This window comes from Sminthopsis crassicaudata, chromosome 4, assembly GCF_048593235.1.
Source record: "Sminthopsis crassicaudata isolate SCR6 chromosome 4, ASM4859323v1, whole genome shotgun sequence".
Classification (NCBI taxonomy): domain Eukaryota; kingdom Metazoa; phylum Chordata; class Mammalia; order Dasyuromorphia; family Dasyuridae; genus Sminthopsis; species Sminthopsis crassicaudata.
Genome location: NC_133620.1, coordinates 295,556,435 through 295,572,790, shown reverse-complemented (window position 1 = coordinate 295,572,790; position 16,356 = coordinate 295,556,435). Strand labels below are relative to the sequence as shown.

At 44.5% G+C, this 16,356-nt stretch overlaps 3 protein-coding genes across 5 annotated transcripts; 2 read left to right on the top strand and 1 right to left on the bottom strand.

Annotated features, from left to right (window-relative positions):
- Positions 1 to 304: 304 nt before the first annotated feature.
- MED11 (mediator complex subunit 11) lies at positions 305 to 4,480 on the top strand. 3 transcript variants are annotated; one of them, XM_074311704.1, is made up of 3 exons: positions 305 to 833; positions 1,055 to 1,185; positions 1,976 to 4,480. In XM_074311704.1, exons 1-3 carry the CDS (start codon positions 749 to 751, stop codon positions 2,111 to 2,113), a joined length of 354 nt encoding a protein of 117 aa, XP_074167805.1. In that variant the 5' UTR covers positions 305 to 748; the 3' UTR covers positions 2,114 to 4,480. The 3 variants fall into 3 exon arrangements, with proteins under 3 accessions (XP_074167805.1, XP_074167803.1, XP_074167806.1); XM_074311702.1 differs by having other exon boundaries at positions 624 to 833; positions 1,052 to 1,185; XM_074311705.1 differs by lacking the exon at positions 1,976 to 4,480 and adding an exon at positions 1,318 to 1,623 and having other exon boundaries at positions 624 to 833; positions 1,052 to 1,185.
- On the bottom strand, positions 2,399 to 7,446 carry CXCL16 (C-X-C motif chemokine ligand 16). Its single transcript, XM_074311700.1, has 5 exons — positions 7,290 to 7,446; positions 6,573 to 6,705; positions 5,886 to 5,968; positions 3,848 to 4,228; positions 2,399 to 2,849 (listed from the first exon to the last, which is right to left on the bottom strand). Exons 1-5 carry the CDS (start codon positions 7,384 to 7,386, stop codon positions 2,800 to 2,802), a joined length of 744 nt encoding a protein of 247 aa, XP_074167801.1. The 5' UTR covers positions 7,387 to 7,446; the 3' UTR covers positions 2,399 to 2,799.
- Positions 7,447 to 8,595: 1,149 nt separating this feature from the next.
- On the top strand, positions 8,596 to 15,900 carry ZMYND15 (zinc finger MYND-type containing 15). Its single transcript, XM_074311698.1, is given in 14 exon segments — positions 8,596 to 8,656; positions 9,274 to 9,855; positions 11,089 to 11,323; positions 11,579 to 11,734; positions 11,847 to 12,007; positions 12,302 to 12,454; positions 13,107 to 13,187; positions 13,405 to 13,521; positions 13,722 to 13,810; positions 14,137 to 14,211; positions 14,213 to 14,402; positions 14,540 to 14,598; positions 15,128 to 15,288; positions 15,605 to 15,900. Coding segments are annotated over 13 exon segments (2,226 nt in total). The 5' UTR covers positions 8,596 to 8,656; positions 9,274 to 9,278; the 3' UTR covers positions 15,777 to 15,900.
- Positions 15,901 to 16,356: the final 456 nt, after the last annotated feature.

Genomic DNA, 16,356 nt, shown 5'->3' with positions numbered 1-16,356 from the left:
CAAATATTTATATGTTGCTTTCTATGTGCTTAATCCTTTATAAGTATTTCATTTGATCCTCAAAGCAACCCTGAGAAATAGGTGCTACTATTTCCTTTTGCCACATGAGAAAAGCTGAGTCACACAGCGTAGCGTTCAAGTGACTGGTCCAGAGTCACAGCTCAGTGGTGTCTGCGAGCACATCTGTTTCCTGGGCTCCCAAGTCCAGCACTACCTCACTGCCCACGGTCCAGTCCCACCTCACTGCTTACTGCCGGAGGGGAAAACCTCTTCAAACCACCCCCACCCCTTGGGCCAGTCCTAAGCGGACACTTGGCAAGCAACTACCGTAACAACGAAAACAAGCTCCGAAACTCGGTGCCTGGAGAAGGCCGGTCTGGTAAACCCTATAGGACATATAACTAGTCTCCCTTCCCCTGGCGTCGCCTGCGTCCTGCACTCCTAAGAAACTCGGTAGCTGTAATCTGCCAGAGGCAAAAAAAAAAAAAAAAAAGTATTAAACTGCGCGAAGCTTCTTGGGAGATGTAGTCCACCAGGAGGCAGGCTTAGGTGGGAGGGGCAAGTGTCAGGCTGCGCGGTGCTTCCTGGGAGCCCACTGAGAGGCGTTCAGCCGCGCGGAGCTTCCTGGGAGTTGGAGTACGTCTCTTGGATAGGTGGTCTCTGCCGTTCCGACGGGAGAAAAGCTTGCGAGTTTCTCAGACCGGCAGTCGGCTAGGAAACGGTTGCGGCCAGTATTTCCATCACATTCATGGCTACTTATAGCTTGGCGAACGAGCGGCTGCGAGCCCTGGAAGACATCGAACGGGAAATAGGGACGATCCTGCAGAGCGCTGGTGAGGGAGTCCAGCTTAGGAGCGAGGAGCCCGGGCTTGCCGCACATGCGCCTTTTTTGTCGGTCACTTATTCTCGGGCGGGCGGAGACTTCCGGCCCGTGACTGAAGTCAGGGCGGGGCGCCTGCCTGGGGGGAAAGCGGGTCCTAGCTGGGTCGGGGTGGGTGGGGTTATTTGGGGAGCTTCGCCCCTCTGAGCGAAATCTCGGCTCTCTCCGGAGTAGGAAACGTGATCCTGGAACTGTCCAAAGAAAAGGCCAACGAACGGTTGCTGGACCGGCAGGCGGCTGCTTTCACCTCTTCCGTGCAACACGTGGAGGCTGAGCTGTCAGCCCAGATCCGGTACCTGACGCAGGTAAGTGCCCTGGAGAGGGCGGGGCTCTAGCCCTGGGAGTGAGAACCTGAGACGGGGATTTGCATAGTTGGTTGAGGCAATAATAAATAGTGCTTAAAACCTCAGACACCCAGAGGTTCTCTTCACCATCAGTTACTCCGACGGGAGAAAACCAAGGAGAACGAGTTCCTCGAGTGGGCGTCCCCTCCCTCCGAAATAACCCCACACTGAAGAGGTGCCGAGAAGCTAAGCTGTAGGCAGGCTGTATTCCGGTGACTCCAGCTCCAGGACTGCTGCTCCAGGCTCTGAATGCCAGCACGCTCTGCTTTATGGTGACAGAATTGTGCAGACTTGGTGTAAAATCCTGCCGCAGAGCCATTACTTGTGTGGTCATGTAATCGGTCCGCGCTTCATTTCTCCTAATTGTAAAGTCAGGGGATTAAACTCAGTATCCTTTAATTACTCTTCTGGGTCTAAATTTAGGATTAGAAAACCTCTGACCTCTTTTCCAGCTGATTCAAAAATCAGTAACTCTAAAACAAACTGGAAAGCCATTTAGGAAACCTTAAGTTTGATAAAAATAGTGACATTTATTTTTGCCAGTATCTTGAAGAAGGTTTTAAGCAAATGCTTAATAATTATTTTTTAAAATAAATTATTGAAAGCAGCTGAACACCTGGCTCCTGAAGAAGTATATTAGTTGGATTTGCATAGATGTCTGGATCTCTCAGGGAAATGAGGGGCTGGGGTGAGGAATAGGGTATAGCTAATTTTTTGACCATCTGAAATTGAAATGTGTGTTCATTCTCAGGTAGCAACTGGCCAGCCTCATGAGGGTTCCAGCTACTCATCAAGAAAGGACTGTCAGATGGCACTGAAACGAGTAGATTACGCCCGATTAAAACTGAGTGAGCTGGCACGAACCTGTGAACAGGTGCTGGAGACCTAAAACAAAACAAAGGCCTTTCCCTTTCCTTCTGTTGTCTTGAAAAAAACAAGGGAGATAATTTAGGCCACAATATTAATAAGGAGAAGGAAGTGATATCCACAGATTTCACCATTAAGAAAATCCATGGGAAAAAGAAAAAAAATGCCTTGTTTCACCTAAAAACTCTTCCGAAATTACCTCCTTGATCTTAATATACAACTTCCTTCTTCCACCCAAATTTCCAGTACTTTGGATTCTTCTTGTCACTTCGGTCCAGCTCACACACTCAAAATGGGAGCAAAGATCTGATTTTGAATAAGCCTTTATTTTCCATGTATCATAGGTAGGAGGGGATAAAAGCATTTAATTAGGGCATAAAAGGAGAAGAGCCGAGGGAGGAGTGGGAGAGTGGAGTTCAAAGTCAGATGAGAGGTGGAAAGGAGCAGGGTGGTACATTGAGATGAGAAGGAAGAATAAGTTAGCCAATTTGGGTTAGGTACATCTTAGAAAGTAGAGCAGTGTAGAGGGAATTTACTTGGGGAGACAAAATTGCCAAGCAGAAGATTTCTGGGAGAAATTGATTCAGAAATTTAAAAACAAATCACGTTTAATGAAATACCAACTTTCCAGATTTAATGGTAGAAGCAAATATTGTAGTATAGTTGCCTTGTAAAAAAGTAGCTTTTTCCAGATGGTTGAAGCATGGCTTATATCAAGGAGTCAGGCAGATTTGTCTCAGAGATTATCAACTCAAAACCTAAAAAGAGGAAAGAAAAAAGAGACTGGAGCTTTGAAGAAAATGAAAGTTGTAGTATTTCTGATGGCTATGAAACTAGGCAATAAAATCTTATGTAATCTGAATCCTGTCACTTTCTCCAACTTTATTTCCCACTATTCTTTGCTGTGGCAAAAACTTACCTATTCATGGATCCTAGAACATGTCTTTTGCCCTTTGTTCTAATAATAATATATTCCTCCTAGAATGTTTCAGTGTTTATTCTCTATCCAAGTGTGATGTCCTTTCAAAAACCCTTCTAAGTCACGTATGGAGTGGCCCTATCTGTGCCATATTGTCTACCTCTACCATTTGGTACTTGGCCTATTATCCTTGAACTGTTAGGTATCTTAGGATCAGTCTTGTTTGATCAGTCAGGTAGTTATATCTCTTAAAATCAGACTATCTTATGGTTTCTTTGAATCCTCAGAAGCCCAACTGGCACTCTCATACATTAGGTGTTCTGCATATGGTGATTACAGTGCTACACAAGATAAAGCCATAGATTCAGAGTCAGAAGACAGAGTCATAGATCTAATTCTGACATTAACTAGCTTAGGTGCTCCCTAATCAACAAGAGTACCCGAGTTGAATCTTAGTAACTCCATTTCCTCTTCTGTAAGGTGACTGAGTAGGAGACTGGTAAAATGGACAAAATACTGCTCTTGAGTCACATAACCTGACTTCAGCTCCTAGTTCTGCCACTTAGAATTTTGAGTTGGAAATCCCTTGTTTGTACAGATGAGAAGAGGCCCAGAGATCATCTAGTCCAAAGCCCTCATTTTTTATAAATGAGAAAATGAAGGCCCAAAATCATATAGTGGAAAAGCCAGATTTGAACCCAGTCCTTCAACTCCAAATCCAGTGCTTTTATAGGAAACTAAGCAGGTAGAAAGGGAGCTGAGCTTAGAAGGGTAGATTCTTGTAGTCCTTGAGACAGCTGAGATTATGGGATTAGAAGACATGGATCCCACTTTTACCTTTGGGATGCTGCATTGGAGATTCTACAGCTCCTGGTTTTCTACACCAGAAATAAGCAAGAACTCCAGTAAGGACAAAGACAATCACAAGTAGGCATAGGATAGCTATGATGGCAGAGGTGCTGAGTTGCTCCACTTGTCCCTTCTTGGCTGCCCATTTCAGGTTTTTGATGCTGTTCTCCAGAAGGGCACTGGTGGAGTCATTTCTCATTCTTTTGGGCTGGGTCCTTGTTGACAGGTTGGTCTGGGAGAATGGATCAGTGGTTGTGAATGAGAGTGAGTGGTCCATTTCTGTTAGGTTTGGGCCCTGGATGCTGGTGGTGGGGTAATCATCCTGAGGGCCCTGATTTACAGACTGGTATATCCTGGCGAGTCCACATTCTGGGAAGACAAAATGAAAGAAATCTGGGGAACTGGAGAGAACAGTGAAGAAAATAGGGAATGAAAATAAAGGAACTAGTTGAGATAAAAGAGAGTGATGAAGAGAGTTAAGTAGAAGACTTTAAAAAATAGCTAAAAGAATGACTCCTCACTCCAATTTCTTTCCTCCCCAACCAATCAACAAGCATTTATTGTTTTATTATGTAAGAAATTGTGCTAACTCAGAAAAAATAAAAATCATACCTGCCCTAACTGTGCTGGCTTTCTTTTTTTCTCCAGTTTAAAAAAAAATAATAATTTTAAAATAAATGTCATTGCTATCTTTTGTTTTTATATTATCAGAATTTCCACCTTGCCAGAGAGCCATTTCACCTATTTTTTAAGAAAAAAAAAGAAAAAGGAAGAAGAGGAAAAAAATCAGCAAACAAAACAAAACTAAAAATATATACAATTATTTTACATCTGTGGATCTTGTACATCTGCAAAAGAATAGCAATATGCTGTATCTTTACTTTGGGGTCATACTTGTTCTCCGTAATCTTGCAACGCTTTTTTTTTTTTTTTTTTTGGTTGCATTGCATTTAATCATTACATGTATTGATTTATTACTTCACTCTTCATTAGATTATGTTATATCTTTGCGTGTTGTCCACAATTTCTTAACTGCTAAATCCAATAACTTTTTTTAAATGTTATTCTTCCTGAACCATATAATGTTTGACAATTTTGTGATCATTTTTCTCCCAGGGTGTGCGTGTTTTCCTGGTTCTTCATTGAACGAGTGATTGTTTTCTTATTTTTCTTTGTTGGATCATTATCTGTGTTGCTTCTCTTTTGCCTATAGGTACCTCTATAGCTCTTTAATCTCATTAGCTATTATAGATTGATTATCTCTTTTTAGATTCCCAAATCTGTGAAACCAGCCCTCCCTTCTTTCCTGAATTCCAAACCTTTATCTTAGCTTTTAGTCATTTTTTCAGTAGTCCAACTCTTTGTGATCCCATTTAGGGTCATCTTGGCAGAAGTCCTGGAGTGATTTGCCATTGCCATCTCCATCTCTAGAAGAGGAAACTGAAACAAGGGGAAATCATTTGCCCAGGCTCACATAGCTAGTAAGTGTGAGGCCAGATTTTAACTCGGGAAGAAGAATCTTCCTGACCTCATGTCTAGCATTCTATTTACTGTGCCACCTACCTGTCCATATCTCAGCCTAGCTTCCTTTAAAGCCTAGCTCAATTGCTCCCTTTCCTGATCAGCCCTCTTGGGTTGTAGTAGTGCCTTCTTCCCTGACATTTCTTTGTGTTTATTCAGAATGTTGTTTCTCTGAATAGAATATAAGATTGAGGACTTTCATTTTTTGTCTTCCTCAACGACTATTATAGTGCCTGGCACATAGTAGGTTTCAATAAATGCTTGTTGAATTGCTCAGTAGATGCTTATTAAATTTAATTGAGAGATGAGAGAATTGGAAGGAGGAAGAAAAGAAGGCACAGGCCAGTAAATAAAGGGAAAGAGAAGGTGAGGGAACAGAATTGATGGGAAGAAGAAGGTACTGATAGAATGGTTTTTGAAAATATAAAATAAAGAGAAAACTGAAGAGAATGTTAATAATGAGAAAGAAGGGGAATAAGTTTTTTGGAGCTATGTGAACTCTCACCATGGTTGTCAAAGCAGGTCCTTAGCTTCTGGACCCAGGGGTTTTCGGAGCTTGAACACAGAGTTATTCTGGGCAGGCGGAACCTGGTTAGGAATTGTGGAAGATATACTACTTCCATTCCCAATGTTGAACTTCCACTTTTCCCCTTTTTTACACTTTTAGAAACCTAACTTAGTTGATCCTTTCTCATTCCTTTTTAAATTTTTTTTTTAAGAAGAAATTTTTATTTCCCGAAGCTGTTGTGGAAACTTACTGTTTTATAATACTGGCACTTTATGTAGCAATTAAAGGACTTTAATTAGTAAAGGGAAAAGAAATATCAACATGATCACAAAACATTTTGAGAAATGGTCAACCTGATTATTTTTCTTACATATTAAAAATTGAACAGTATATTGCTCAATTTGTCCAGCTCTGAAAAAACTGGTCTTTATAATTGTTTTCTTTTTCATATTGTTTTTTTTTTTTCCACTTTCAGTTCTAAATTACCTTCCTCATTCCTAAGCAATGAAACAGCTTGGGATTCCCCAGCTACTAATGAGCAAGGTAGAGTTTACTTGGAGGGTTGGGGATAGGGAGGAAAGTGAGAGCCTGGGGATTATGGATTCTGAGAGATACACTAGCCAGGAAAGGTCTGTGGAAAGTAAGGTTAGGGGTGGGAAAGGAAAGAGTTGGGGTAGGTATTACCTTATGTAGTTGTGGCACTTTTCATATCTCTGTAGTTTAGTTGTGAGTAACTGCCACTGGGTAGTAGTTGGGGAACCAGACAGCTTCAAGTCACAAGGACAACTTCCTACAATACTTCCCTGGTTTCCAGTGACTAAGAGAGGGAATAGCAACAACCCAGGTATGAAAGTCACTTCCCCAACTCCAATAGATGCAGTGACCACAACCAACAACTCCAGTTTATCCATCCCCAGGATCTGGGTATCTTTACCAGTATTCCTTATCAGGTCAGTCAACACCATTAACCTAGAAAACATAGGCCGAGAATTTTTTGTTCCCGGGCCCCACTCTCCTACCACAGGCACTCCACACTATATTTTTCCCTGGCCCCCCAACCTTAGCACCGTACATCCCCTTTTTTTCCCACCGCATGGGCCAGAATTTTGAGATCTGATCTGCCTGAAAGCTATGCAAATTCTTCCTACAGGAGTCGGGCAACCCTCCTCAGCTTTTCTGAGCCGGGTTCCACCAAACCGCCTTTGCTTTGGACGGGAAAATGTCAACCTCTTTGGCAGATCATTCTAAATCCTCAGGGATATAAATCGACCCCAAACCACAAGGACACTTCACCTTCCCCAGAGACTGGCAGTCCCGCTATCCCGTCTCTACAACCACCACCACCCTCCACCTCACCGCGCCCCCTATATGGTTCCGACCCATTAGCCATCCCCCTCAAACCTATCTGAATTAGTGTCAGGAACAAGAATACGCAGAGTCTCCAGGATCCTCTCCTGCTCTGGAGTCCTGGGATGGCTAATCCAGAGCTACCAGCCATAAACTCTGGATTCCCGGAGCTACTCGGGTGACGGTGAGAGGCGTGGCCCCAAGAATTTATTTCCCTCTAGTTCCCGCCTCCGGAAAAGTTAAGTGACTGGCTCTCCAAAGTTCAGAGGAAGAAAGCTGATTTTAAAATGCCTTTCATTAAACTGGGGTATTAGATCATCTTTGGTTTCGGTAGAAGGGGGGAGGGGAGAGATGAGACCTCTGCCTCTCCAACTGGGAAAAGACAGAATCTGAGAAATAAAGGAAACTCACAGGAACATCCAAAGATAGGAGATGAAATTGGAAATTGACTCCAACAAGTCTAAACTTGGCGTTACTCCGCCCGGGAAATTCCCACTATTTTCCCCAAGTAATGAGTGCCTGCAAAAATGGCTAGGGCAGAGAGTGAGGACATAGAGAGGGTGCTACAAGGGCTCGGGTTTTCGCAGACAGATCTTGGTACTTTCACTTCCTCTTTTCCCAGTAGTAGGCGCCAGTAAATGGGCGCTCACAGGACTCTGGGGAGAAATACAGATTTAGGAATTGACTACTTCCCTAAGAGGAGAGTTCAGATATATCTTACAAGTTAGTTGCTGGATTTGGGGATTGGCTTATTCACTCTGGAAAACAATTTGGAATCACATAAGAGAAGTCCAACTGGACTGTTCATAGGCTTTCACCCGGCGATTCCACTACTAGTCACAGACAAACCCGTATCTATCAATATTCATAACGGCATCTTTCGTGATACAAAAACTTGGAAACAAAGTAGGTCCATTGGTGGGGGTGATATTTTTAAAGGTGGTATATGGATATAAACGAATATGGTGTTTTAAAGTAATAAATGAGATTCAGAAATTCGGTAAGACATGTATGAACCATGCAGATAAAAGGAAGCAGACCCCTTCAAAAAAAACACTATACACAATGATTCAGATTTCAAATATTATTATCAAAGATCAATATTAGTTACAGTTAACAGATTATGAATTCCTCTTTTTTTGGTAATTTTATAAAGGATGATGGAGTGGGGAAGGGGAATTACTGTTATGAAGAGTGTAAAAAAACTGCGTTCATAAAAGATATTTTTAAAAATAAAAGAAACAAAGGTATTTGAGAGCTAGCTTCGGAAGACTCTGGACTAAGGCTTGTAGAGGGAGTCTAGGGATGGGGGTGGGGCGTTCTGCGCGAGGTGCTAGGTCTAGGTTGGGGAGGAGCGTGATGTCACAGCCCTCCCCCACGCCTCCACAGTATTTACCTTCGAACGGAGACGGCCGCTGCAGGTAAGGGGGACAGGGTGGAGGAGAAATATGGGAAAAATAGAGGAGCCCGCAAGCATACACATTCAACCTGATTGGACCTAGACGATAGGCAACCTGGCCCTTTCCCCTCTACTTTCTAACCATAGACCGTTATGAAATTCACCTTTCTTTCCTGATGATTTCCCGGTCCTCCTCCCACCAAAAACCAAACAAACCAACAGCAACAACCAACTCAGCCCCGAATGAAATAATCTCCACCCTAGAGTCAGTTTTTGGGTTTGACTCAGTCACTAATAACTTCTCTCTCCAATCCCATTCTCCATTCTCAGCAGCAAATATCTCCTAATTTACTGTCTTCATTCCTAATCTTAGTGACCCTCTTAGTCTAATACTAAACCATAGCCAACCTTCCCCATCTCTGCCTTGTGCACTTCACTCAGCCACCATCCCCAATACCCCTAATCATAGCCCTATTCACTATCCACTCCAGTTTTTAATCCTAGTGATCCCAGCCCAGCCCTAAATTTTAGTTCTCACTTCCCTATCTAAACTCCATCATTTCCTACTCTAATTCCAGTTCCTCACACACTGTTCCTTTGTTTCTTTACTCCTGTGACTTGATATCCTTGCTCTCTTAGAAATCATGGAGTTTGTATCTGGTTATCGGGATGAGTTCCTTGACTTTGCTGCCCTTCTATTCGGCTGGTTCCGCAAGTTTGTCTCCGAGCGTGGAACTGGGGTTGGTGGGGGGAATGGGCCTGAGGGTCGATCAAGGTTAATGGAGGCCCAGGTGAGAAGGTTGCCCCCAGATCCTGCCCTCTGGGTCCTTCACATCTTGCCCAACCGTAGTGTGGGGATCAGCTTGGGGCAAGGTGCTAAGCAGGGACCTGGACCAGGCCTGGGAGCTGCCCGTCTCTTGGGAGATGAACCCCCTCTCTGTCTCAGAGACCTCAGTCCCTATGTCAGCTTTGTTAGCCTTGAGGATGGAGAGGAAGAAGAGGATGGGGAGGAGGAAGGCCCAGGTGGAGAGGAAGGTGAACTGGAGGAGGAAGGGGAGCAGGCCACCACCAGCAGAGAGTCTACACAAGATGCTGAGACACCTGGGGAACCAGATGATGCTGAGGAAGAGGCAGGAGGAGAGGACAGCAGTGGAGGAGACACCAGAGAGGATGGAGGAGAGGAGGAAATGGGGCCAGAGAAGAGAAGGGGAAAGAGAGGTGGTGAGAAACCCCAATACAACCTCATTTCCAGTTTCGACCCAACTATCCACTCCACTAAGAGTGGCTCTGATCCTTTTCTTGCTCTATCTAGCATTTTCCCAACATTTCCCTGCTATGTTTTTGACCTGAGTCATATTTAGGGCAGGACTTCTCCCTAGGCACTGGCAGCAGAGGAAGCACTTCTTCCCAACTGTGGTCCAGAGACTATTAGTTCTTGTTCTTTGTGCTTCAAGGTAATTCACCAGCCCATGACCCTGTTGGAGTTAATGGGAAGCAAGTCAAGGCCCAGGTCAAGGAGTGGGAGTTAGTAGAGCATGGAGGTTAGTAGAGGTTAGGGAATGTCTGAAGAAAAACTATATTTTACTTCACATTGTAAGCACAATCTTGTCAGAAACATTTTTTAAATTAATTCAAGCTATGCTCTCCTCAGGGAGAGAAATATTCACAAGACATTTATAAGGTATCCTGAATGAGGAACGTTTCAAAAATATGATGTTAAATTAAAAATAAGGTAAACATTTTATATCAACAAATGGAAAAATAATTAATCCTTCAGGCAACCTCCTGGAGAATTGAAAACAAACATTTTCAAGAGTTACCCAAAGCAAGCAAAAAGATCCCTTTCCTTGGAGGGATTCCCTTTTCTCTTTTGAGATAATGGGGACTAAAGTGTCCTCAAGTGAGTCCATGCTCTAGTGCCTTCAGGAGGCAGAGAGAAGGCAATAATTTTTATTAGATCAGAAGTATTTCTCTTTCTAAAAATGCTTAGCATCCTTAACCCATTTTCTGGGACCTTTACCTTTATTTCTCTACACTTTTCACATTTTCCTAAAAGAAAAAAGATTAGGCTTAAGAGAAAGGGCAGAAAAGTTTTTAATTGGAAGTCATTATTTTCTAAGGAAGTATAATGATAGTTTTTTTTTCCTTTATAAATCTGAAAAGAACTAGCCTGAGGAAATATTTCTCAATATTTTTAGTTGAATTAAAAGAGATTTTAATGTGCAAGATGTATGGAGTTGGGGAGGAGCATGGACAATCCCTCTCCCAATTCTACTGAATTTACTTTATATGTGGGAATTTTTAATTATAGCACTGCTTCTTCAACTCTCCTTAGGCTCCTCCTCTTCCCTGAACTCCTATCCCAGATCCACATAGTATTCCTTTATACATTAGCTCTACCTTTTTTTGAACCCTAATCCTTACCTTTCATCTTTCTCCCCTTTCCTTTCCTAGATGCTGCCCCCTTACATCTGGCCTGCTTACTTCTGGTGACAGATGAACATGGCACTATCCTGGGCATTGACCTTCTGATGGGTGGACCCCAAGGGAGTGGAGGCAAGGCCATTGGGGCTGAAGGCCTGGCCCAAAGAGCTTATACTCTCCTCTGCCACAGTATGGCCTGTCCCATGGGAGCTGGAGACCCTAGAAGACCCCGACAGCTCACAGTGGGAGACCCCCAGCTACATCGGTACAAAAATGTGGGTCCTTAAAGGGTGTGGGAAATGGCACAGGAAAGAGAAAGAGGAAACATGGGGTTATAATGCCTTGGTTTCAGAAGAGCATGGGAACTGGAAAGTGTGCTTCTCTGCATCTCTAAGGAATAGAGGGACTGAAAAGGAAGCTTGGGACCTGAATGGCCTATGCCCCAGCTCCTAATGTTTATGGGGCATTAGGGGTGAAGGGCTGAGACCTCTTGCTAGTATTTATCTTCCTATCCACCCAGGGAATTGGAAAGCTTGGTTCCAAGGCTTGGGGTGAAGCTAGCCAAAGCCCCAATGAGGACATGGGGCCCCCGTCCTGGCTTCACTTTTGCTTCCCTCCGTGCCCGTGCCTGTCATGTGTGCCACAGACACAGTTTTGAAGTGAAGCTGATGCCCTGGTGAGCACTTGTCGCATAGGAGTTAGATACTGATGATGGCAAGGGACAGGTTTGTTGACTATGTCCTGTTCCTTCCCCATAACTGTTCTATCCATGGTTCCTTCTTCTCCAGCCCCCAGTGTGGTGCAGTCTTGTATTGTGGAGAGACCTGTGTCTGGGCTGACTGGCGACGCAGGCCAGATGATGTGAGCCATCGATTCTGGTGCCCAAGACTTGCAGCTTTCATGGGGCGGGCTGGAGAGCTGGCAGCCTTACCCTTCACCTACACTGCTGGTATCAGGAATATCTGAGCCCCTGAGGGAATCTGGGGTACTCAGAACTAAGCCTTAGAGAATATGGAAAGGACCAAGGAACCTGGGAAGGGAAAAGATGCCGGGCTCCTAAGATAACATGATGCAGGGTTGGTGAGGAAAAGAAGGATTTACTCTGGAGGCTGGAGGCCAGAAGAGGGGTGACTTGGGTGGGGTACAAAATATTAATGTCTGGGCTGGTATATCAAAACTCCCTGGGGCCAGGAAGATAGATATCTGGGTCCTCAGGTCCTCAACTCCTTCTCTGTTCTTCTAGAAGTAACAAGTGAGATGTTTAACAAGGAGGCATTCCTTGCCTCCCGGGGACTCACACGAGGGTACTGGACCCAACTCAGCATGCTCCTTCCAGGTCCTGTTGCCCCAGGATATCCTCCAGGCAATGGTCCTCCGTTTAGCCTCCTTCTCAGTGGTTCGTGGGGTATCCTGGGAGGCTTGGGGAGAAGAGGGGTGGATGGTGCTTTGCCAGGTTCTTTCCCAAATTTGCTCCTAGTGTTGGGAGGCATTACTGGGAGGAGATGAAGGTAGACCTAGGCAACAAGCAACAAGCATTAAGTTCTTATTAAGTGTCAGGCACTATACTAAGGCTGGGGATACAAATAAAAGCAAAAAGAAAGACAAGTTCCTACTCTCAAGGAGCTTACACTCTAATAGGGTTAGGATAGACTACACATCAAAGGGAGCTGAGATGGTGGGGAAGTAAGAGGAGTTTCAGAGAAACTCCCTTCAAATCCATTTGAAACACAAACAAGGGCTACTTCAGGGTCATCCTGTCTCTTCAAGTTTGTACCTCTCCTAGCTCACTAACTCACACAAAAATTTCTCCCCCTTAATCACTACCCCTTCCACCCCCCCATCCCCACCTCCCAATTTCTATCCAAATGCCTCTAAAATGTAATTTCAGATCAGCTCCTCTATAATGATAGGCAAGTTACTTTGCTCATTCATAGTAACTCCTCTCCCTTCTCCCAGATACCAGCCCTGGGTTTCCCAACCTCCAAGAGATAACAGGGGCTAGGCTAATGGGGCATTTCCTCCTCCATCCCTACTTATCTTTTTCTCAGGGGATCCTTATCAGCTACTTCAAGGAGATGGACCTCCCCTAATGCCTCCAGTGCCTCCCGACCCACCTCGGGGCCCTTTTGGTGAGAACTGAACACTCATCTCTTTGAGACATGAGGAGGGAAAGGTGGGGAAGACAGGTACCAGAGGCTAGAGATCTGTCTCTCTGAGACCCTAAGAACAATGAGTGCACTTTTGGGACGGAGTGTGTAGGGGGGAACTAGGCTGAAAACCTACATTTTACACTAAAACTTCTTTGACTCATCTATTCACTCCTCCCCATCTTCCTACTACCACTAGGTTCCTGGCAGGATTACTATGCATGGCGTGGCTTGGGCCTGGACTCTCCCTTGGCTGTTCTCCTTACCTATCCACTGACTGTCTACTATGTTATTACCCATCTGGTACCCCAGTCTTGTAAGAAAGGAACAGAGAAGGCAGGAAGATTTGGGAGGGACTAGAGATGGGCTAACAGTTGAAGGGGTTGGAGTAAGACTGGGGTAAGAAGAAAAGAGAACCAGGGGGCTGGAAATAAAGAGGACAGAGTGGGAAGGATTAAAGGACTATCAATTTAATAAAACTTTACCTCCCCCCTCCCCTTCCACTTATACACCTAGTCCCAGAGCTGAATATCCAGAACAAACAGTCCCTGAAAATCCATGTGGTAGAGGCTGGGAAGGAGTTTGACCTCATCATGGTGTTTTGGGTGAGACCCAAGAGGAAAGTAGGTGTGGTGGATGGGACTAAGTGGTTTCTGTTAACAGAAGGCCCCCAGGGAGGCAGGTGGCTGAGTCCCTAAAGAGGGAGGTTCTGGGAGGCTGAATAATTGAGGTCTTTGATGAAAGTGAGCTGAAAAAATAAGATACCTGCATCTTAGAAGTGTGTGTATGTGTGTGGGAAGAATAGTTGACTCTTATTCCTAAGATCAAGTAGGGAAACTGAGGAGGTAGATACTCAGTACATTTAGAAGGAACTGGATTGGGGGAAGAGAGGTAGACAGTCAGATGTAACATTCTCCATTCTTCTATTTAGGAGCTCTCTGTTCTACTCCCTCATGTGGCCCTGGAACTGCAATTTGTAGGTGGTGCTTTGCCTCCTGAGAGTGACCCAACAACATTTTACCCTACAGATCTTCTTCCACCAGGATGGATCAGGAGTATCGGTTCGTCCAGGCTCAGGAGTATCTGCCCGTCCAGGCTCAGGAGCTAAAGAGAAGGGAAGTCGAAGGGATCTTCAAATCAAGGTTTCTGCCAGACCCTACCACCTACTTCAGGGACCGAAACCTGATTTGGTGATTGGTGAGAATCCCAAGTGACTATATGACTCTGTGTATGTGTGTGTGTGTGTGTGTGTGTGTTTGTGTGTGTGTGTACTGTGTATAGAAGAGAAGAGAGCTAGAGTACTCTTCACTATCTCCCTTCTACCTCTTCCTCAGGATTTAACTCTGGCTTTGGTCTGAAGGACACCTGGTTGAGTTCTCTGCCTCGATTACAGGTATGAAGAGTAAAAAGGAAGATGGGAGGAGCCATACTTTGGGCATCTTATCCCCTTCTCCTTTCTATTACTGACCACCTTTGCCCCACCTTTTTACTCTTTGGATATCTTTATAGATGTCTCTAAGATTCTGAATCATCTATCATTTTCTTTATCAACTTTTCTTTTTGGGGAAGAGAACCCTTAGATCTCTCTCTCTGTCTGTCTCTGTCTCTCTCTCTGTCTCTCTGTCTGTCTCTGTCTCTCTGTCTCTGTCTCTCTCTCTGTCTCTCTCTCTCTCACGCGCACGCACACACACACACACACACACACACACACACACACACACACACACACACACATATACATACACACACACCCTACCTGATTCTAGATATTTCCCCTTCCTCTCTAATTCTCCAATGTGGACAAAGAGTGTTTCTGTCTGTGTCCTTATCCTCTGTTTCTTTCCCCATGGCAAGGTTCTCCAAGATTGTTCTCCATATAGTAAGACTTAAAGAGGTCACTAATCCTGAATATTCTCTTCCAGTCTCTTAGAGTACCTGCATTTTTCACTGAGAGCAGTGAGTACAGCTGTGTCATGGATGAGCAGACCATGGCTGGGGCCACTGGAGGGGGAACCAGCCCCCCACAGCCCAACCCTTTTCGTTCACCCTTCCGCCTCCGGGCCACAGACAACTGCATGCCTTGGTGAGGGGCTCTTCTGGTGCTTGGACCCCATCTCCCTTGACAGGGGAATTCCCAAATATCCCATTCCTTCTCTACTGCTACTTTTCGCCCAAACTCCCCTATCATTATAGTGAACCTTCCATTCCTAGGCTCCAAGACTTCTCACAATTCTTATGATCCTTTCCACAGTACCCAATTTCTTCCATTCCCTTTAACACCCCACTCCACATCTCCAAGTTTGTAATCTCTTATCTATGGAATTTCACTCAGAGAGAGACCGTACTCCCTTCAGAACTCTCATTCATATCCCTGGCCCTGATCCCACTTCTTCCCTTAGGTACTGTAATGCCTTCATCTTTCACTTGGTCTACAAGCCTCCTCAGGGGAGTGGGACCCGTCCTGCCCCTGGACCTGTTCCTCCCGTCCCAGTCCCAACAGTCCCTCTAGTCCCTGCCAGAAGGAGAAGAGGAGAGAAAAGGCCAAGTCGTGGAGGCCGAAGGCGAAGGTGAAAGTTGAGATGCAATGATCACTTCCCACAGAATTTTTTAAAAGAAGAATCTTCAGGCAGAGGGAAGGGATAGCTCAGGAAACAGGAAAGGTGAATAAAATTATTGGTTTGAGAGGCAAATGAAACAATGTGAACTGGCCCCCTCTGTCCTCACTAGACCCTCTAGGCAATTAGATGACATAGTGTGTGGAGTGCTAGATCTGTAGTCAGGAAAGCCTGGGTTCAAATCCTGCCTCAGATACTACCTAGCTGTATCACAGTTTCCTCAACCATAAAATGAGGATAATAATAGTAGTTACTTTCTTCTCAAGGTTGTTGTGAGGATCAATGAGATATTTGTGAACATAGGACATAGGAGAGAATTAATAAATTCTTGTTCCATTTCTCTCTCTTCCCCTATAGAACTGATCAGTTAAAATATACAGTCCTCTACCACCGATTCTTTGTCACCTTGTCCTACTGCTCATGTATTGCCTAACCTAATGTACCTTAACTTATTACTCTTACTGCTCCTTTATGTGGTCCTTCATTTTATCCCCAAACTTCTCTATAACAAACTCTGTAGACATCCTTTATTTCTT